Source organism: Magnolia sinica, chromosome 3 (genome assembly GCF_029962835.1).
Source record: "Magnolia sinica isolate HGM2019 chromosome 3, MsV1, whole genome shotgun sequence".
Classification (NCBI taxonomy): Eukaryota; Viridiplantae; Streptophyta; class Magnoliopsida; order Magnoliales; family Magnoliaceae; genus Magnolia; species Magnolia sinica.
In genome coordinates this window covers 121,163,937-121,187,009 of record NC_080575.1, presented here as the reverse complement: position 1 = coordinate 121,187,009, position 23,073 = coordinate 121,163,937, and the positions used below count along the sequence as shown (strand labels likewise).

Here is a 23,073-nt window from a genome sequence, read left to right as displayed (position 1 = left end):
ATTTTATATTACTTTTACTATCTTTTAATTATGTTACTTGGGTGTGTTTGTTTTTTCATTTATCATTTTAAATATTGGTAAATAAGCACTCATTAATAACAGCTAGCTGCCTTTTTCTGAGTCTGTTTTAATGGCTTTTACGCTAATATCCAAGAAGAAAGATTAAAATATGTGGAGCACACCGTGATGTATGTGTCTGACCCACACCGTCCATCCATTTTACTTGATTATTTTAGGGCATGAGTCCAAAATTGAGGTAAATCCAAATCACAAGTGGACCACACTACAAGAACTAGGGGTTAAACGCCAATAGTTGAAAAGTTCGACCAAGCTGATATTTGTGTTTTCCCTTCATCCATGTCTGTTGCATGAAAGATAAGACATCAGTGTGCGATATGTAGAAGGTTTAAGCTTTCAATCCCCATATTTCCTGTGGTGTGGTCCACAAGAGACTTGGATCTGCCTCATTTTTTGGCCAATGCTCTAAAATGAGCTGGTAAAATGGATGGACAGCATGGATCAGACACATGCATCACGGTGGGACCCACTTATTATCCTCATGCAATTCCCATATGAGTGAACACGGTTTTCGAGGCACAAATCCTGGAATATTTCCTCTAAACATGGTGAAAAGTAATGATTATGGATTTACCACCATTTATGGTGGAAATTGAAAAAACAAAAAACAAAACAAAACACCCCTTTAGTATCTACACCTAGATTCGGATAAACTCGTTGGGTCTCTGGTATATGCACAGATTAGGTACCCAATAGGAAAATTACCTGTTTGCAACGAATAGGAAACTCCATCTCATGATTCTAAAAGAGGTTTGCTCCAATACATCCCGAGGTATTGCAACATAATATGTTGGGACTTCAGCCATTGAATCGAGGCCATCTTCCAATTATCCAAGCCGCTTATACAATGTTTCTCACCTTGTATGCTGGGTAGACAACAAATAAAATCTCTCAAATTCTATCATTTCAACCTTTTGAAATTTGGCGCTTTTGCTTTGGAAATGGACATCCCCATGACCTTTGTATAATTGAAAAGTTGAAAATTTCAATTGGGCATCCCCAATCCAAGGGAAGCCCTATTACATAAATGAACCCAATTCCAATGGATAAGGTCCGACAAATCATACTACAATACATTGAGATGCATTCAAGCAAACCTCATTCTAATATATATGATTTTCAAGATTCTGGGTGCAACAGGATGCTGTACCGAATTGGATTGCAGTTATTGGTCCGGCCTCCAAACTGCAACTAGGTTTTGTAACTGCAATTTGAATGTTTGCAATTCAATTCCCTTGTGCATCCAAATGCAGCCCAAGGAATCCTTCAAATGCTAATTGTATTTTCATGCCCATGCAGATACACTGCTTAAACTAAAACGCTACTGAAACTAAATAGCCTTTCAAACACAGGGAGAAGTAAAACGAGTCACAGATTCCTACAGAAAGGAGAAAGAAATAGATTAGGGGGACAGCAAGCAGTAACTAATCATACAGATGCAAAAGGCAGCCCTTTGGAGTAAGAAAAATGACAAGCGGCATATAACTGAAGAGCTTGAGAGGTTAATCCTGGCAATTTCAGACGTTCAATACTTCCGTTTTCATGTGAAAACAGAGAGAAGACACATAAACTTACATAGTAGACGTTATTTGCCAGAAGCAGCAGCTGCCGGCCATTGCCCCATCACACCCCACTTGCATATAAGCGGGTCCATTCTTTTGCTGCAACACATCACAGAAGCAGTTCCGCCAGTAAATAAATAAGCAGCACATCTTAATGGTAAAATGACAGGATTACAAAGGCTGCTTGTTTGACCATGATGGAGAATCCTACTCTTACCACGTGCCCATGCTGAACATGCCAAATCTCAACCATCCATCAGTTGGGCACTGCTATGTGCCATGGAACGAAAATAATGCAAGACTGGTTATTGGGTGGACCATAAATGTACAGGAGGTTAAAAAGGAAAGACCAAGCACACTTGACATGCACATGGCCCATCTGATGAACTGACGAGCCTGTTTTGGGCCAGAGCTTCTACCTAGTTGTGCCACCTAATGAATGGCATGGATCTCACATGCAACTACCACATGTTGGCATGTGCCGTTAGAGTAGGGTCTGCTATCCTACTCTGGATCCTACTGTCAGAAGTAAACAATGAAAAGCCCAGATATCTGCACATATTGAATGGTGAAAGATTAGAGTCATCATGGCATCACCTGTTTCCACAGCTTCAGCTTCGTTCGTCTTCCAATGCTTTGCAATATTATCAGAAAGAGGGTCATCTGGATTTGGAGCGCTGAGAAGTGCTTGGATACTACTCGAAGAGGCACGACAATGTCAATTTGAATGAACTGCTTGAATAGTCAGATAAAAGGCCAATTTGGACGCACCCTCAAAAGGAGTGTTTGACAACTACATGGCATTTTGAGCCAAACCCCAATTCGCATTGTGCATTTAGATGTATTTTCACAAATCCCATCCCATCCCCTGCTCAGCAAGATAGGCACTAAAAAGCTGACTCGGCTGAAGAAAAAGCAGGCATGAAAACTCCCTTTCGTGGAAACCCGTTTTGCACTAGTGCGTCCAAGAGGGCCCTATAAGTTAAGGATAGACTACCAAAATCCCTTTGTTCCCAGCAAAAGTAATGAGTAAAATCATAAGCAGCCAAAATTACTCTCAAAATGATGAATCTGCATCAGGACACAAATAGTATAATGATGCACCCATCCTTTGCAAGTGGGGTCCATTGGTTTCCAGACCATTGGTTGGATGAGCTCTGCAGTGGATGGTGGATGCCATATAAATCCTCCAGATTAGAAAGAGATCAGCCAGCCAATAATTGGCCCTTTCTCATTTTTGGTCTGTTGCTGTTTTCTTTTATTTTCCTTTTCACCTTCTATTTCCATTTACTGATTGAAGTTATTGCAATCATTTATATTTTTGGGCATCCATCATCCACTTGAGGAAATCATCGGATCAATGTTTTCGATCACTGAACCATGGGCCCCTCTCATATGGTCTGGGCAGATCAGGACTTCATGCCCTGATGTATCAGACACCAACAATTCCTTGTTTCTATCACAGCCCTCTCTTCAAGGGTAGTTAGGTGAGTTCGTTCCAAAGAAGCGGTTTTCAATCACTTTAAATTCCAATGCAATTGACTAAACCCAGTTCCTAGAAAGAAAAGAAAGTGTCATATCACCTCAGCAGCACCGTTCGGATCTGGAGAGCTGGACTCCATTTGTCTTTGAGGATATCAAGGCATATCCTTCCAAGCTGCACACATCAATTAAAACCTTCCTTTTTTAACAAAGGCAGAAAGCATACTTAAGGAGCAAAAGTGAGAGAGTCAGGAAAGAAAAAGAAGAAAGGGGAAAAAAAAAAGAAGCTGCTTGCCTTGTCAATGTTGGGATGGTAGATTTTGGTGAGGAAGCGGACCTGTAAAATCCAAGGATGAGAGTCCAACGTCCATTATTCCAATGCATTTCAAATTAACATAAGTAAAGCCAAATAAAGATCCTTGCATTAAAGAAAGAAAGATAATGCAGAATTTCAGAAATGCCAGTAAACTGAAAAGGATGACAAGCTTCACAACAACCTGTCACTACAGAGCTGAAATAAATGCATTACAATGAAAGATACAACTCATTGACATGTCCAAACTGAACCCAGTTACCCGCGCAGTATTGGGACATACATGGGTGCTGAACTGACAAATAGAAAAGGCCATGCTTTAAAGATGGATGTATCCACCCTATCCCAGCATCTCGTGGGAAAAGGTTAAAGATGTAACAGGAAACTTCCTCTTTTTTTATTTGTTCAGCTATCTCTTGATACTGCCAATCATAGCCAGGGGAAACAATTGCACATAAAATCTAGGGCTGAAAGTCGTGCGGGTTCAACCCAACTGACCCGTGACCGACCTGACATTGGGTTGGGCTCGGGCAGGATGTATCGGGTTTGGTCTCGGGCTTGGGCTATACAAACACCAACCCGATAAAACTTGGGTCGGGCTCAGGTTGAGGTCTTGAGTTGCCCGACCCAACCCGAACCCGATTGATATATAAATTACTTAAAAATTATAATTGAGTGCGGATCGTTTGTGTTGAAGGCACAGGAAATTCCAGTGCCGTCAGGTCTCATTGGTCCACGTCATTTCCAATGACTCGAGCTAACAAGATACGCCGGATTTCTCTCTCCCAAATAGATCGTGTGCTACACAACACGACATTTAAAGGAGTAGTTGTCCTATATTTTAGCTTGTTTGGTTAGAAAAAAGGAAGTTCATTACGATAATCATATATAATTAATAAAATCATAGGTACAAAAAATAAGACATGTATTGAAATATAATAAACTAATGTAATAACGAAAATATTAGCATGTATCCACCTGACCAACCCGACCGAGCCCACTTGGGTTGGGTTGGGTTAGGGTTGAGGTATAAGAAACTTGGGTTGGGCTAGGGTTGAGCACCAACCCGACCTGCCCGACTTTCAGCCCTCCTAAAATCATATATCACTAAATATCAACCAGTGTTTCAAATAGCGCCCGTAGCGTAGCGGTAGCATACGCTACATAGCGTAGCGTGGCCGTAGCGCTACGTAGCGTCCCAAATAGCGTAAATCCCCTGTAGCGTATGCTATAGGGGTCATAGCATACGCTACGGCTATGTAGCGCGTAGCGTCCGTAGAGTGAGCTACAATGTATTTTTTTTTTCACGTTTTCTTTGTTTCTAATGTTGAGGAATGTGACACTTGTATTGTACTTGATACTTTTAACCTATGAGATTTTTATTTCTTTTCATAATTGTTATTTGTGGTTTCAATTAGACATTATTAATTAAAGTGGTTTGCTTAGAAAGTTGTTGATGTGATAATTATTTGATTTGGCTTATATATGTGGATTGGCTTTTGATAAATGATAACTAATAACTTTTTTGAATATGCTTATAATTGATAAAATGAATCATCTTTTAGGCGTTTTTATATTTTTTTCCTTCTTTTTTTTTTTCACTATTTATTATAGTTCTCCTATTTTTAAATTAAAAAATAGAAGTATCGTGTAGCTTACGCTACGCGCTACGTATTTACACTACACACTATAGAGGGCTGAGCGCTACGCGTCATGCTACTGCTATTTAAAACACTGTTATCAACAAACACTTAAAAACAACAACAACAACAATGCCTATATTCATGATTTACACGATAAAACCCATTCTAGTAGTCCACAAGAACTTTGGTTCTCACTCTCTAGGGTACAAACTGCTTGCAAAACTGGGGTGCCTATGCAATAAAAAACTTAACCATATCGCAAAGATTTTTTTTTTTTTTAATTTGTGTGTGTATTAAAACCTATGTTGAATGTACGATGGTAACAATAGCTGAAGTCCGCGTGTTTTTGACAAACCAAACCTGCTGATCGAAATTGACAATGAAGCAGTCCTGAAGGAGGCATCAAAATCTTTCACAATCCAGGACCTATCCGATCAGTGATGTGGATCCATATCCATAACAACAGTCCTTTACCAGGAAAAGATTAACTAAACTTGAAAATAGCCCCAGCCAAAAAGATAACTCAATTCCATCACATATTCAACACATTTGACTTACAAAAATCAAACCAGGGCAACAAGGGACAACTTTGCTTCCAGATCTGATCGGCACATACCCAAAACAATTTGCATATCTAATCAGAACACACACAATCTGATCACATACAGAGCTCCTCATCCCCACTTTAGGCAGGAGATGATCAAATGGGCATCAGATCACCACAATTTCCATAAATGCCCCACTCTTCTATTAAATGGATGACACAACAGATGGAAGATCGCAAAATATAATTTCCAACCACTCATCAGGGATGCATCAATGTCCAGCCATATGGTCAAGGATGTACTTGCATGTACAACGTCAGAAGTTTTCCATAGAGTCTTCTGGACATCAGCCAACTTGAAGAGTGGATCAATACATGGGAAGACGCAACACCATGTGAATTTAAAGGAGACGTCACACATGTTTCAGGTATCATCTTGTGCATAAGAGATGGAATCGTGTTAGCCGTCCTAACTGACCAGTTAACCTTCTTTTATAAACAAAGACTATAAGAGAAACTAAAATACCCTTACAAAAAATAGCCATGCATCATGTGTCCCAAGTGAATACACACACTCATACACATACATTCACACCCGGTTAACAGTGTGTATTTTAGATAAATGTCTAGCATTTACAGGTTAATAGCTATCCATGAGATGTGTTCTTTGGAGGTTGTATTCCAGTGTTTTTAGTTGTCTATTTGGTGTATTGGACATTGTTTTACCTTTAAGAGGCCTATTGCAGAAATTGGGGTCATTTGCATACATTGAAATGGATACATACCAGTTGGGGGACCCAGGTGCTGAGGAGAATATCTATATCCACTAGGGTTATGGCCATTGCAACGCACGTGAAGAGAGTAGGGGAGAGAGATAAATGGAGAAGAGATTAAAGGAAAGGATCTAGCTACACGCAAAGAGAGAAAGAGACGTGTTTCAATGAGAGGCGACCCATGCACACTTTTTCCTATGCTAAACCTACATCCTAACACAATCCGGCACAACATATGTATGGTATGGATGTTGCAGATTCATTGTAGTGGGTCCCATACAACCTTCCTCACAAGGGGAAGCCAACCTATTTGACCTGAATCAATCCATAACACAGTTAAACCTGCCAAGCTGACTCAAAACTCAACCAACCCGAGTCAACTCTATTGAATTTCAAGTAGATTCGACAACTTGTTCTGATTGATTTTTCCACCCCTAACAATTAGGAAGATTTGTCGAGTCAAAAACTTGAACGAATCATTTTGAGTTTATAGCTCGACTAGGCTACAAAATCAGTAAATGTTTTCAAAATATGAGGAGTCTTTTCAACAACCCATAGACCAAAAACCATCCCTCCTTTGGAGGCTCCCATGCACTCATCAACTGGAGAATGATGACAGAGATCAGAAAGCTTGCCTACGTCAAGTAGCCAGCATCTTCTTCTTCTTTTTCGCTTCCTCATTTTTGTTTACTTGTTTTTCTCTCTTCTTCTAAACAAGATGGAGAAGCCATGTAGGCTATAGCACACATGCCAACATGGAAAACCTGTGCAAAATCCACGTCATCCATCTAGAGCGACCAATAAGATGCTCAAGCACCAAAAAGAGGCAGATCCATTAAGTTGGAAGCCACACTCCTATATCGAATGTCAAACATTGGCCACCTTCCCCTCCTCTCTTTCTAATTTCTAACGTCTTTTGGTTAGGAGAAGGGATTCGGTTCTTTGTATATCTCAGTTGTTAAAATTGTGTAATGAAATCACAGCCACATTTTCATGCACTAGTAACAGTTTATATTTCATCTTTTATATTGATGTTAATATATAAATTAGGAGGGCTATTTGAGTATATGAACCTAGTTTCTCTTTTTATGAGACTAATGTATCAATAACATTCCAAGTCTAGACAGCCAATGCACCAAGATACATTCGCCCGAGATTAGTGAATTGTATCTTGTCCTTCATTGATGCATTCACTGATTATCATTTAAATCAATCTGTCTAGCATGAAATTACTTTACGGAGAACTGTTTAAATGCACCTACATTCACTGGTTAGAAGCGGGGAGTTCATTATATCTTCTCCTTGGCGCTATTTCAGGAAGAACTGATCGTCTACAACAAGAAGTGTGATTCAATGCATTCTGATTTTTTATTTTTTATTTTTGGTTCAAAATGCTAGTAACAATGAACGTGGGTGAAGTTAGCTTACAGCCAGTTGTAGGCGATCGATGCTATTTCCAATATTGTAAAAGGTGAAAGTTAGAAATGCTCTGGTTGGCAACTCTTCATCTTCATGTGTTTATGTACAACAGAATATGAACGAGCGGTTTATATAACTGAGTAAACTTAACAAGCATTCAAAGTCACGGTAATAGTGTATGCGAACTGAATGAAAGATAGAAAATCAGATCAGGCTGAAAGCTTTTCTGCTAACCACTTTCATACCTTTGGGGCAGCCATTGGATATTCTTCAGGCAAAAATAGTTCCAGTTTAAAAACTCCTCCTATACAGAGAACAAAAGAATCTTTATGTAGAGAGAAACAAATGGCTGTGAAAAATGAATAATGAGTCAAAGAAATTATCACAAAAGTAGTTCTTTTTAATTCCTAAACAAATAGCAGAATTGGAGTTTTATAGATCACGGGCAATGGTGGGCATTTAAACAGGGAATTTATCAGAGAATTGTGATTATTCAACAAGGGGCATTGTGGCATCTCCCCTCCATTATGTAGCTCATTAGTCATAACCAGTGTCCGAAGTATTGGTATAGTTTCGCTGCCTGGGGATACAAAAACAATATCGATATCACCAATTTTCAGAAATGCAGGAAAACATGGGGAAAACAATGGAATTTTTTTGTAAAATTTCAAGAGATGCTAAAATACACATGTTTGCATGCTTAGGAATAAAAAAATTGAAAAAAGAATGCACACATAATAAGTTTCCATTTAATGGGGCCTAAACGTATGTGTTGTCATAAGAAATCAGTCCAATAGTAACACAAAAATCATTTAAATCTTATTAAACCAATTAACAAGCAAACAAACATGCATAATGCATTCATACATTATACATCCATGCATAAATAAGCATAAAAACACAATGCATATAAATGATGATCAAACCATCCAACCATCAATCCATCCATCCAATCCAACCATCCCATCCAATCATCCATCCATCAATCCAAACATTTTTTAATAAACAGATTTTTTGTGATATCGATACATTGGTGATAACATCGAAATATCCCCGATACACTAGCAATAAAGCAACACCTGGAATTTACACTGTCAGAAATATTGGCAATACATTGGCAATACAAGCGACACCTGGAATTTATACTGTTGAAAATATTGGCAATAAATTGGCAATATCAATACATTGGCAGTATTGATACATCGGCAATACTTAGAGATATATTGCCGTAACCTGAAATTTCTGATACTGCCAGCATTATGGGTATTGCTACCAATGTATCGGTATTACCAAGCTAGAGATATGGATAATATGAGGGATATTATTGTAATATCGGGGATACTTTGAACAATGGTCATAACATAAATGCTTTAACCAAAAAATTGGCCACACGGTTCGTTGGGCAAAGAAAATTGCTTGGTTGAGGATTGTATGTTTTCTACTTAGAAAATTTTGTAAATGAAGTGTCGCCACCAACAATCACTCAGCTTTAGTGGTGCCATCTCAAGTTCTTGCAAGTGTCAGTATAGTCAAAGTTACAAAAACGGAGGAGAAATAGATCCATTGTCCTTGGTTTGCTTGGAACGGGCTTCCAATCCCTTCGTGATCCAAGATCCCAGATGGATGTTCATTTTCCAGAAACCCATCTTTCATGGAAGTGGAAAAGGGTCCATTGTTTGGATACCATGAAGCTCCTTTCTTTAAAGTTTGATGTGTTGGAAACACTCATTATTTGTGGCTGCTTGCCCCATAATGTGGCTTGCCTGCAAAGATGTTCAATTGGGCATTTTAGCCTTAGTGGACCAGATCGTAAGCATTTATTTAGATCAGGAAGGTGCTAGTCTACGCTTAACTGACAGAAAGGTTTGCTTCTTTCATAATTCCCATCTAAGCAGACTGCAGCAAAATAGCCAGAAGAGGACCCTGGACCAATGCTAAACATGGCCCCCTTTTTTCTTTCTTTTTTCGAAAGATCCAATGCTAAATATGGCCTTTCCCAATGCCAATGGTCAAATGATCATCTTAAAAGGAATATAGCTCTATTGTGTTCAGGATTCTGATGGGCAAGTGTTTCTAGATTGCCATTACCATGTTAGAATAGGTCAATTTTTTGGGTAATAGATTCAAAACAAGAGAAGCAAGCAAAAGTTGATCCATTGATGGGGGTACTTCAAAAGACTTCAAAATGCAAGACTCAGCACTCAGATGGATCAGATAAAGGCATCCAATTACAGTATTTTACTGCTCTAGGAGCGTCCATGGTGAATATAGATACTAAAAGTAGGTTATCTGTTGAACCAGGCCAAGATCGCATTTAACTACTCATTTGAGAAGCTTGAAGAGAACGATTGAAGCCATAGGGCAATTTGGACTAGGGATGAAAGCCTAGTGATCATAAGCTACACGTACCTCTCTTGAAAAAGAGATTCACCATGAAAAGAATTTTTTGAAGACATGCAAGGAGACATTGGTAAAATATGGGTGTACAATTGTTACATGGGTGGACAGATCAACAAGGGTGAACATTGATTTATTTTTTTTTCCTAGTAAATTGCTTCTTCTTTTTTCCTTCTTTGTGAAAGGCAAGGGAAACAGCTCCACATTTACCACCTCAAAAGAAAAGAAAAATTATAATCCTTGAATTTCTTTAACGAGGAGGCCCATTTAACTACTAAGTGCTTTGCTTCGATAGCCACATCCCCTTCCAAGACGCAAGAATTCCAATAACATCTATCGTTTCTTCCCCCCATAGTGCCCATAAACTGGCAAGCAAGGCTGATCCTCCAAGGAACTTTCCTCTCCCTACCAAGCCTAACTCCATTTCAAGAATGAATAGATCACCTATTGAATTTGGTAACACCTAAGGGACCTTGAATGTGACAAAGAAGCTTCCCCGTATTTTTTGTGCAAAAGGACACAAGACAAAGGTGATTGACCATCTCTGCATTACCCATGCAAATGATATAAATGTTAGTGATTGCCATTGACCTTTTCCGTAGATTGTCTATGGTAAGGATTCTCCTTCTTCCTGCAAGCCACCCAAAAGTCGCTACTTTTGGTGGTGCCCCGTAAGACTAAACCCTAGTTGTATAAACACATCTTTCCCCCACCAATGGAGGAAGAAGCATTTTTTAGTAGGACCAGACTGAAAATTGGCCAAACTTATCGCTTTTCCATATCGTTCAATTGTGATCCTTCTCTTTCAGTGAACACGTTAAAAGATAGTTAGGTAGCTCCACAAACTCTTCCATTTCTTAATGGAGCATGTTACCATACAACATGGAATACTACCCATGTTCCTATACAACATGGAATACTACCGTAATATTCTGATCCGTGGTTAAGTTGGCCAATCGATGGAATTCAACATTCGAGAGAATGTGTATCCCCTATCGAAACATCTTCCCAAAATCATATTCTTTCCCCATTGCCTACATCATAACATATTCATTCGCTAAATTTTCCTTTCAAACTAAATATGTTGTTCAAACCCCCAAAGCTTTATAAAGCAAGGCATCGTCTGGAATCACTACACCTAGGCATGGCTAGGCGTTTCAGGTGTGTCAAGGCAGTTGCATCCGGTGTGCGCCTAGCACCTTAACTATGCTGGAGAGTGTTACTCTGGCAAACCCAGCAGTGACTTGACTTTGACCTCATTCATCAGAAGAAGTACAAACCAGCAATCATGCATAATGAGCAAGCAAAATACATGTTCATCCAATAACTGTGAAACCAACGTATGCATTCTTCTTAAAGTGATGAACCAGGAATGATATTATCCATCTCTAGCCAAATTTGTGCTAGTCTTCTGTCAATTTCAAGAGCAAGATAAGAGAAACAATGTCAAAACATTACTTTCATTCCTATTTGAGAAGTCAGCCTTCTTCCATGCATACTGAAAAGAAAAACTCCACAATTGAGGCTGAAAATTTAGGAAGAATAGTTCAAATGGATGCATGAAATATTGAAAGGTAAACATTTGGCCTGTCATGATTCCACCCCAAATTATGTTCTGCCCCTATTTCCACTACGCATGATCCAATTACATTGATTAGAACCATCTAAGATGCCAAGAGCTTTTATTTGAATGAGAAAAGAAAAAGAACATGGTAGCGTCGGTTCATATCCAAATCTAATTATAAATTTCCATCAAACTACAAACTGAAAGATTTCAGCAAATACATTATAAATCATTACTCACCTTCATAAGGTGACTGTGTTGGACCAAGAATCATAACATTGAAATAACGCATATTATCTTCTGAAGGAGAAGCACTAATTCCAGGAGCTGCATCCAATTATCACAACTGATAAGGAGAAAACCCATAAAATCTCCCATTTCCATTAACTGTTTCTATCAATTACCAAACAACACCCACACAATCATAATCCAGACCTATGTTTGGATGCATAATTGACATTCATTGCAATAATTGAATTGCAAAAAAGTGAAAGGAAAAAAAAAAAAAAGGGGGGCTGTACTAACCCCACTTTGTTTAGGCTGTGTTTGGATGCACAAGTGAATTGGATTGTGAAAATTCAGTTTAATCAAGAGGAAATGACGAGGAAGCAGCCCCCAAATTGCAACTACACCCTTCAATTCCGACTCAAAAGAAACATAATCGAAGTTTGGAGTCCAGAACATCACTACAAATGCTCATGAAGGAAATCGCTACTTTGATCGGAGCTCAATTCTAACAGAGCATCCAAACGCGCCCTCAAAGTGAAATATGACGACCCAATTTGTGATTACTTTCATTTATAAAGTGGATAAAAAAAAAATTAATAAAAAATATTATAATTTGAAACTGTTTTGATAATTCACTTTCCCTGTTTCGCATCAGAATTCACTGCGAACCTAAAGCATAGCGCATCCAAACGTGGCCGAAATGAATATAAAGAATTTAAAAAAAAAAAAAAAAAAACCTGGTTCGCTGAGGAGACGTTGCGTTTCCTGTTCAAGTCAAGAAACGAAGAATCAAGGCCGGATCAACAAAACCCTAAAAAGGGGTGTGTGTGTGTGTGTGTGTGTGTGTGTGTGTGTGTGAGAGAGAGAGAGAGAGAGAGAGAGAGAGAGACGGGAGATTGCTTTCTGGTGAAATTGGAAGGATGGATGGTTGGGATGGGAGGAGATCTGGCCTTACCTTGATAATCCGACGGGGTAGATTGCTGTTCGCCATTCAAGAAAGATTTTGGGAGAGAGAAAGTGGAGAAGTAGGTAAAACCCTCGTCGGGTCGGGCAAAGACTCTAAAACACACAGGAAAACCCGAAACGAGATGCGGGCCTTCGATCGAATATTGGGTTTTATTAAAGCTGCACGCAGATGACATGTGATGTTGGGAAATGATATGAAGGCCCCTCATTTCGATAACCCGCACCACCTCACGTTTGATGATGGGCGTTTCACTGAGAAGTCGGTGAGTTCCGGCCGTTCCTCGGTTTGGCTCCACCCCATATGTGTGAAATATGGACGGTTGTGATAGAGATGAGCGAACGGTAATAGCCTACAACAACTGTTGCTTTGTGGGGCCCACCATGCTATATATGTAAAAACCACTCCGCAGGTGAGAACTATTATTTTTTACTCATGCGTATGGAAGATAAGCCTCAATAAAAACTCAAATGGCCACAGCAATGGAAAAATGTATAACTACCCAGAAAACGACTAAGTTCATGCAATTGTGGCCATCTGATTTCTCTATCAAACTTTCTTACCTTCCTTCCTTTTTTTTTTAATCCGTGAGTTACACATGATTAACTAGTTTGACAAGAAAGACACACCAAAGCTCCTCCACACACAAACCTATGGCTCTGCATCCAGAGTTGTCGATCTAGCTTTCTTTTTTCTTTTTCTTTTTTTCTTTTCTTTTGCCTTAAATGAATTGAATTTTACATGTACGACATGGTGGACCCACCAAATTGATTAGTGGGTAAAACAAGTGTTGTAAAGAAATCCAATCTGAGGTAACCAATGGTCGACATTCGCTTGTGACATGAGTCGCACCCAATGTCACCTCAATTACTGTTTCAAACCGTACTATCATAAAAATCACCTCAATCGCTTCATTTTAAATTGCTCAGTGTGAATTATGGATCATTTATGATCCTGATGGAATTTTTATTTTTACCAACTCGAAATCATGATCCTAATCTATTAGTGCTTATTAAGTTTTTTTTATATATATATATAGCGGAGCGCTCACCGGCGAACCAGTTTGTACGGACTACATACGAACTTTTTTGAGTACTCATCATTTGTGATGAGTCTCGAAAATCTGGACGGTCCACATGAAGCAGAACCTCATGGAACCTCCTAGTACGAATTTTTACTTTGAACCAAAACTTCGGTAAGCCATGAAAAATGCAAACAGTTTCTTCCCTTGATTTGAATTTCTCTTTGTTATGGCCCACCAGAATCTTATATCAAGGTGAAAATTCACTCCTAAAGTTTCATGGGATTCCACATCTTATGGACCGTTCGAATTTGACACTCATGACACGTGTGAAAAGGTGCGCACATGCATCGGTGAGCATGCCTCTACACACACACGCGACAATAGCTTGTTTGATAGAAGCCTACAAATGAGTTCATCTTAATTATATATATATATATATATTATGAGTTCATCTTAACAATATTTACATAGATTTCTAATAGATCATTTTATATTATTTAAAATGAGATGAACTCAATTTTAGGCATCTACTAAACAAGTCTTTAGTGTTCCTAATTTAATTTATGCAATAGTTGCATGTGATATAATAATGCAGACATCATCCATCATATCATGTCTAAATTACAGCATCGGTTTGTATATAAACATGTATTTAAATTACAATATCAATTCATACATAGACATATACTTTAGTGTGTGTAGTATATGTGGTATATACTGCAGCAATGAGCGGCTGACCACTTAGCCAGCCACCCAATAGGTAATCTTGGTTCCCCCTTACGTGGATATGCTAATTTGAGCTTAGATGCATTATGTTGTGTTGCCATGATTTTGAAAAGTAAATGAGGCCCTCATTCATATGTGTGATATTGTTTGATTGAATTGGCTGCAATGCAAGGTTACTATGCTGCTTAAAATATCCCATCTTGTATTTAAGTCGTTTGCAAAGATTCAGCCAGATGTCCAACATAAATTTCACTTTAAGATGACCTTCCAATCACTTCGACACCAAATTCACTTGGCCCATTCACCTCCAACTTGGGTTAGTTTCAACTTGAGACTTAAAGAGTCAATCCAAGTCACTAATTTCACTTTAAGATGACCTTCCAATCACTTCGACACCAAATTCACTTGGCCGATTCACCTCCAACTTGGGTTAGTGTCAACTTAAGACTTAAAGAGTCAATCCAAGTCACTAAATCTTTTAACCATGTGGGTCGCACCAAATGAGCGGCTGAATCTCTCATGCTTGCTTAAATACACTATGATATGGGAAAGTGGCCCTAAACTACCCATTTATTTTCTAATGAGGGTTGCCCGTGATTTAATAATCCATGCAATTGGTCTTTTGCATATAAATGTTGATGGACCATACCTACAGAATCTCCTAGCAAAAACCGACTCCACTGCTTGTGTGTGGCTTAAAAATAAATAATTAAGTAAGACGAAAATACAGCAACGGTCCACATTCAACTCAAAAAATGCTTAAAACTACTGATATTGGAAAGTTCTGAGCACCGTCTAATCAAATTGCATACAGAAATGGTCCAGATTGATCAGCCATGGATCCCACCAATCAGAACTGAAAACATGAAAACACTTTCATTGAATGGCCTGATAGAGAATGTTCATAGACCTAAAAATCCAGCCAGTCTATTAATCAGTAAGTCCACGCGGGTATGAAAAGAGAGATGGTCAGAGAAATGATACCCAAGGGTTTGAATTCAACGTGCATGCATTGCTCGTCTCGTTAGTGGGCGAAGCTTGATTTGTAGGATAGGAAGCATGCACCATGGTAGCTATCGTTGAACACCCCAGATCTTCTACACGTGTGCCACATTATCACGATGCGATGTGTTTGGGCTTGATGGTTGAATAGGGAAGTAGTCTTTGATCCGACATTGTCATGTCGTAAAAATAGTACGGATTCATATGACAATGCGCACTGTGGGATGTCGGTAGTCTGTCTCACACGTGCAACATGCTCAGCACCTGAACCTTATAGGGTCCACCGTGGATGTGCTGGTGCAATCCACTCCATGACGCACCAGAAATTCACCCAAAACAATAGAAGTGAATTGCATCCCCAATTTGATCCTTACTCTTGCTCAGGTGGTAGACTCTCAGGAGTTTCAACACCCGGTAAAGGGTTCACGGATCCATAGGTGGTGAAATTCCACTGGTGTGAGTGTATGGGGTGTGTGTGCGTGTGTAAAAAAAAAAAAAAAAATTGCATCCCCAATTTAAATGCCCCCATAGAAACCTATGCTTGACGTCCTATCTCAATTGTTGTGTTGTGCCCACTTGAGTTATTGATTTGTCCAATTTTAACCCGGTCGCCCAATAAAAAAGGCATACCTCATGGATTGGATTTCATATAAATAAATAACCTATAGAAACATGAAGAAGTAGTTAGGTGCAATTGTGACTCACCACACCTAAAGAATATTGAAAAACAAAACGTTAAAAAAATGTTAATATTAAGAAAAAATAAAAAGAAGAGGAGAGCAAATTGCCACACGTGTGGACCAATTTGCAACCATTGCTAAATTGGGAATGGTCATTTATTGTTTGCATAGAACGCTAAAAGAAGAACACAATCAATTTACATTTATAATACATTTTTATATTGTTGCATTATTTTTAATTATTTTAAAGAAAATCAATAGGACGGTGACATGTGGTATTGCATAAGAAATAAAAGGTAAATGAAAAAATCTTTAAAATATTTTGAATATTTTAAAGAAAAATCATAATTGGTATAAATTTAATTTTACATGTTAGTGGATGGTCGACAGAATAATGTGGTTGAGTTACTCAAAAGTTTAAAGAGTAATGAGAGAAATGTAGTTGAAGTTGTTCGAGAAATAAAAGGCATACTAGAGGAAAAAAGTTGGCCAAGAGAAGAGAAACAGTCACGAAAGGAAAACGTAACAATAGAATAATCTAGAGAAAAATTTTTCGACTATTTTAAGCATTGTAGTAATGGGATAAGGATTTGAAAGAAAGCTATAATAGAACTCTATAAATAAGAGAAGAAATCTATAAAGTAAACTCTAATATTCAATCTAAATCAAACTAAACAAACCAATCAATTTACTCTTATGTCAACTTATCATAGGAGTAGCATTAATCAAGTGGCAATAATTATTAGTTATAATCTTTATTGTAATCCACATTTACACTCATATGTTGGATTTGTTCTCTACCCAATATCATACAATTCTTTCAAAAGAAGCATTTTTGCATTTGCTTATATTAACTAATTGTGAGTTGTTCATTTTATTTAATTGTACTGGTATTTTGAAAGTAATCTTTTATGAAAGTCACAAAGTAACTCAACTTTAGTAGAAGATCCCACTTTTCTAATTATCGTCTGATCATTATAAAATTCTACAACTTGCTAAATAAGCAATCGATATTCTCAGAATCTAGTCATATATATTCATATTGAACATATTTACTTATTTCAACACTAAAGGTCAAAGTTGATCAGTTTGGATTGAGTTTTTTTATCTATTCTGACACACCGATCCACGTTTAATGTGACAGAAAACAAACTAAATTGCCAACACAGATGTTTAGAAAGCTATAAATGTTGTAGTAAAGCATCTCAATTTGCTTTTCCTTTCTCAAGAAAATAGTCCAACCTTTCTTTTTAAAGAAGAAAAAAAAAAAGCCAAATGAAAGAAAAAGATTTTACTTCTAATTTAAGAAATGTTATCCTTTATATGATTGGTGAAAAATATAAAGGAAAAGCAAGTCTTCTTTAGCAAAGTCAATAAGCACAAGGGATTTAACTTCCGCTTATGTCATATTTTTTGCTTACAGTTGCCTACCAAACATGCCATTAACACCATGTTATGTAGGGAAACAGGCATGGTCAATATCAATCATTATTTAGAATATTCAAACGGTATTTTTCAATTATGGTTGTTATTTCTTTATTATTTTAAATATAAGGACAACAATTTAATTTCAATTATGGCTGCTATATGATGTAATGAAAAAACAGTTTATTTATTTATTTATTTATTATTATTATTATTATTATTATTTTATGCACACCCCCTCACACATACACATTTTCACACACCACGATGCTTACTTGAACCCCTGACCTTAGTGTTGAAAATATATCTTGTGAGTCTACCACTAAGTCTTGAGTAAAAACCCTAAATAAATAACATCCATTGGTTATATAATATGCTTTTAGAAATAAAACATTATTATTTCCACCAGGGAAAATATTTTCTATTTTCAGCATCTCTCCTATAAATTTTTTTAAAAAAACACGCGCACTCACACTCACACTATAATAGGATTTCACTACAATGGGTATTCATCAATTCATGACATTACGTTGAAACTCTTGTAAATCTACCCCCAAGGCATGAGTAAGGAGCCAACTTTCGCTCCATTCCCTACTCTAAAAAAGGGAAAATGATCCATACGGGGCTAATCGGGAAACCTTTCTAAGCACCTAGTTTCATATGGCCATCTTCTACACCACCTATATGGACTGTACATTAGGTCTAGCACTTTACTTTTAAGCTGCCTTGAAAAAATCATGCTAATCAGATAATCCAAGCCATAGTGTTTATGGCATGCAAAAATAGATGGACATGATCACTCGCAGATGATGGACCAAGTCACGAATGTTTAAGACAACCTGATTGTTGTGATTTTTGAGAAATAGTAAAGAACTAACTAAGAGTAATGAGATAGTCCAAATAGATGGTATGATGCCAACTAGTCTAAATACAACTAGATGCATGGGAAGGTTTCCTGCAATGAGCTCAATGGATCATTTCCGTTAGAAATGCAAGTCAATCACCTCATTTATGCGCATTGCTTTGGCTATGTGGTATCTCAGATGAAGGGAGCTGTCTAGGGAATCTTATAAATTGAAAGATCCTGTTCTTCCAATCAATGGCCCACAAAACAACGGCAAAGGAAAACAGTTGAATAATTGACACCTGAAAATATTCCCATCTGAATTTATATAGTTTTATCCCCAATCCAAGGCGAGGCCCATCATGTAAGTGGTCTTGATCACCGAAAAATGAACCTAAGTTCGACAATTATAATGCCGATGCATCCGTTTGCAATACATCTCGACGTATTCCAGCAATCTTTTAGCTCTTTGAGAGGCAGCAGAGTAACTTAGAAGGGAAGGGACTCTGGCGTTCTTCCAACGCCAACGAGATGGACGCCGATTGCTACTGACCCACCCAGTAGCGTGTCGCTAACGGGACGGTTCTCCGTCCGCCCCACCATTTTTATCTATGGCGTCCATCCATTTTTCGAGCTCATTTCAGGACTTAAAGCCTTGAAACGAGGTAGATATAAACCTCAGGTAAACCACATAACAGTAAACGGTGGTGATTTAATGCGAACTATTTAAAACTTTTAAGTGCCAACAAAAGTTTTGGATCAAGCTGATATCTGTGATTTCCCATAATATAAGTGTGTGGGAGCTAATCAAAAAGTTAGATAGTAAATAAACATTTTAGTGGGCCTTAGAAAAATTTTAAATGGTGGGCATTCGATCACTACTGTCTTGGTACGATGTGGTCCGCTTGAGATTTGTATTTATCTTATTTTTTTAAAGCTCATTTCCTAAAATATTTATCAAAATGAATGGATTTCATAGACAAAAGTCACAAAACCCATACATCATATTGGGCTCACGTGGCACCGTTCAGTGGCAATGTGCTGCGCTACTGGAATTGTCAGTATGCAATCCACGTCGTCCCTGCTTTTATGGCTGGGACGCGGATTGCGTCCTACACCGCCCGTCCCTAGCTACGAACGGGCAGTTCTGTGGGCCGGCCGACCGTGATTTATCCGTACATCCAAACCGTCTATCCCTTTTATCAGATTATTTTAAAGTATCAAAACAAAAATGAGACAGATCCAACGATCAAGCGGACCACGTCAGATAATAAGCTTGGTTGCATTAAAATGCACAAAGCATTAAATGTCAGTTGCATTAAATGCAAAAGTCATCTGTGGTGTGGTCCATTTGATCGTTAGATCTACCTCAATTTTGTTCTGGTACCTTAAAATAATCTGAAAAAAGGGATGGTACCTTAAAATAATTTGAGAAAAGGGATAAACGGTTTGGATGTACAGATAAATCACGGTGGGCCCACCCACAGAACTGACCGTTCGGAGCTAGGGACGGGCGGAGGTAGTACGCAATCGGCGTCCTTATGGCTGCCAACTTGATGGATAGAAAAAGGTCAATAAGGTGCCCTGTCCGACGCTGTATGCCACTTACCAAGGCGCAAGCCAACGCGGTTTCAGTGAATCCCTGACTGTGGGGCCCACCTTGATAAATATGTCTTATATCTATGCCGTCCATCTGTTTATTTAGATCATTTTAGTTTACGAGCCCAAACATGAATCAGATCCGAATCTCAAATGGACCACACCACAGGAAATAGTAGTGATTGACCATTACAAAATTATTAGGGGCCACAAAAGTTATAGATCAAGCTGATATTGTGTGATCCTGGTCGTTGTGACCTTATCAACAGGTTTGATGGAAAATAAACATTCCATTAGACCCCAGGGAGTTTTTAATAGTTGGTGTTCAATCACCACTGATGTAAGACACATACATCACAGTGGGCCTCACCATCAGAGATCCACCAAAGCCGCCTCTGGCTCAAACAGTTCATAAGGTGGGTCCCACGGGTAGATGCCGTGTGGCTAAAGAATCAGACATATCCATCATCGAATCCCGACACACAATGCCAATTGCTTGCAATTCATTTTCTTTCCCTCATCTTCCTTTTTCGTGCACGCGTCCACTTGACCATTGGACGACCCTAGCTTTTGGACCAAGTCAGCTACATGGTGGGGGCCACCCGTTGAACTGTTTAGATCTCGTGTACTTCGTATATAGCTCGGGAGGTGGCAAATGCTCATGTACGTAGTTATGCCATTAACAAGCACCAAGAAACCATTAATGGAATTATTGGTACACGATCTGGTGGCAGATTAAAAAATCTTTAAGAAAACACATCTCTCTGTTTTTTTTTTCCTTTTCTTTTTAACATATGCACACTCACAACTTACTAGGATTTCACCACCTATGGATACTCGAATCCTTACCGGGTGTTGAAACGCCTGGGAGTCTGCCACCGGAGCAAGAGTAAGGATTCAAAACACATGTCTTATTCTTAGGGAAACTAACTCAGAGAATGGATGCCAGGGATCTTCCATCTGGTATCTTTCAGGTCATGTTCAATAAATGGTGGGTCACATAAGAGACATGAATGGGGTACCAAATGTTTTGGATGTTTAAGATCAATGGCTAGGTGGGCCACGTCAGATTAATAGCTCAGAATCCTCATATCACTAAACCTATGTTTCACATGTACGGATAAAATTGTAGGACTATATCCGCATACTTACATGTACGTGTGTATCGTTTTCTTTCTTTCTTTCCTCTTTTTTTTTTTTTTTTTTTTTTTTTTTTTCTTTTTTCTTTTCACGCGCACACACTCACGCTGCGGTGGGATTTCACTACCTATGGATAGTTGAACCTGGTGTTGAAACTCCTAAGAGTCTACCACCGGAGAAAAACGTAAGGATCCAATACCTGTTTGTATCTGCGTTTGTATACCTGATGTAGTTAACAAGGATTCAAGAACTGCTATGGAATTAGATGTACGGTTGGCCCATCTCCTGGGCCTGGGTGTGATGTCATGTGATATAGAAATTGGGGGACTGAAGAATCGGAGCGGTCGATTCTACAGGCTAAATTGCTAATAATAGAGGCAATGGATCATCGATCAAATTTCAGAACCAAAAGGATTTTTAATCCCAATTAACGGGGTTTGCACGTATGGATGGTTAATGCTTTAGGTAAAAACATCAAAAGTTAGTTTGTTTTTTTACCCGAGTAAATCTAAGGTCTACTTTAATTATCAAAGTAGAATTATTTTTGAATTATTTTTATACCTCCATAATTTTTTAAATCCTTTTGGAGACCAAAATACACTTTCATATATATCCGCACCAATAAAGGTAGTTGCATGCGATGAATGTTCACACGCCCTGCATTATGTTCAAATTTATACCATTGAAACCTTCTTTCATTAACTGCATGCGTACTAATTGTCCCATTCATAAAGTCACACGAGTCTACATGAGAGGAAGATACAAATTTCAGCTTAATGCAAATGGCCCATTGGCTCATATATTTTAAATAGTGGTTGTTCAATTTCTCATTATTTTCTTAACTGTAACTTATCTTGAGCAACTTATGATATCACCAAAGGGTAGATAAATAAATTTAGCTTATGATTAATTATAGGTAATTTTTTTATTGAAAGTTATTTAATCACTTAGTTTAATAAGTAGAAATCAAGATAAGCTACTTAAGGCATAAATAACTTGTCTTAAGTAACTTACAATCCAAACACCCCTTAGTAATCAACAATATTTGACCGATGGTAAAAATGAACGGTGTAACTAGTCCATAATTGAAAATCAACTATCTGATCAGACTGAATTAAAGATAAACAATTTTGATGTGCTAAAATTTGGAAGGGATGGTCCAATTGGCCAATATTGAAACAATGACATGGACTGATATTAAAGATAAATGATCTAATTGGACCGATGTTAATCAACGATCTGATTGGACGATGATGGAGCTTAATGGTTAGATAAAATGATATCAGAGATTAAGGGTCCATTCAGACCAATATTAAAGATATAGTCTTATTTAGCCTAATTGGAGATGAATGGTCTGATGGGATTGAGATCGAAGGTCAACAATCAGATTGAGTGGACATTGAAGATGAACAACCTGATTGGGTTGACACAAAAGAACTGCAGCATTGGGTCAAAATTGGGAAGTAAGTGGGCTGACCCGTGAAGAATCACAACCATTTTTTCAATTGTGGTGAACTATCACAGGAGTGTCCGCAAATTTTTAATTCATGAAATTTCCCTTCATGACACATTTGGTATACTCCCCGTGCAAGGAAGTCCCTTTCCCCAAAGGCACCACAGTTAATGGCCCATGCACCAAAAGCAGACTACATTGGAAGTTATCAGA

At 38.2% G+C, this 23,073-nt stretch overlaps 1 protein-coding gene across 3 annotated transcripts; it reads right to left on the bottom strand.

Moving 5' to 3' along the window:
* Window positions 1–1,386: 1,386 nt before the first annotated feature.
* LOC131241020 (ubiquitin-conjugating enzyme E2 36) lies at window positions 1,387–13,292 on the bottom strand. Of its 3 annotated transcripts, XM_058239635.1 has the most exons (8): window positions 12,959–13,131; window positions 12,741–12,768; window positions 12,016–12,102; window positions 8,060–8,118; window positions 3,418–3,459; window positions 3,224–3,297; window positions 2,238–2,335; window positions 1,387–1,739 (listed from the first exon to the last, which is right to left on the bottom strand). In XM_058239635.1, exons 1-8 carry the CDS (start codon window positions 12,992–12,994, stop codon window positions 1,702–1,704), a joined length of 462 nt encoding a protein of 153 aa, XP_058095618.1. In that variant the 5' UTR covers window positions 12,995–13,131; the 3' UTR covers window positions 1,387–1,701. The 3 variants fall into 3 exon arrangements, with proteins under 3 accessions (XP_058095618.1, XP_058095616.1, XP_058095617.1); XM_058239633.1 differs by lacking the exons at window positions 12,741–12,768; window positions 12,959–13,131 and having other exon boundaries at window positions 1,387–1,456; window positions 1,654–1,739; XM_058239634.1 differs by lacking the exons at window positions 1,387–1,739; window positions 2,238–2,335; window positions 3,224–3,297; ... (1 more) ...; window positions 8,060–8,118; window positions 12,741–12,768 and adding an exon at window positions 8,125–8,394 and having other exon boundaries at window positions 12,959–13,292.
* Window positions 13,293–23,073: the final 9,781 nt, after the last annotated feature.

Coding starts and splice junctions, on each gene's coding strand:
- LOC131241020 (XM_058239634.1), bottom strand. CDS start 13,178: ATGAGGGGCCTTCATATCATTTCCCAACATCACATGTCATCTGCGTGC. Junction 12,103..12,958: donor TACCCCGTCGGATTATCAAG/GTAAGGCCAGAT, acceptor AATTGGATGCAG/CTCCTGGAATTAGTGCTTCT. Junction 8,395..12,015: donor AACACAGTCACCTTATGAAG/GTGAGTAATGAT, acceptor TTGTATCCCCAG/GCAGCGAAACTATACCAATA.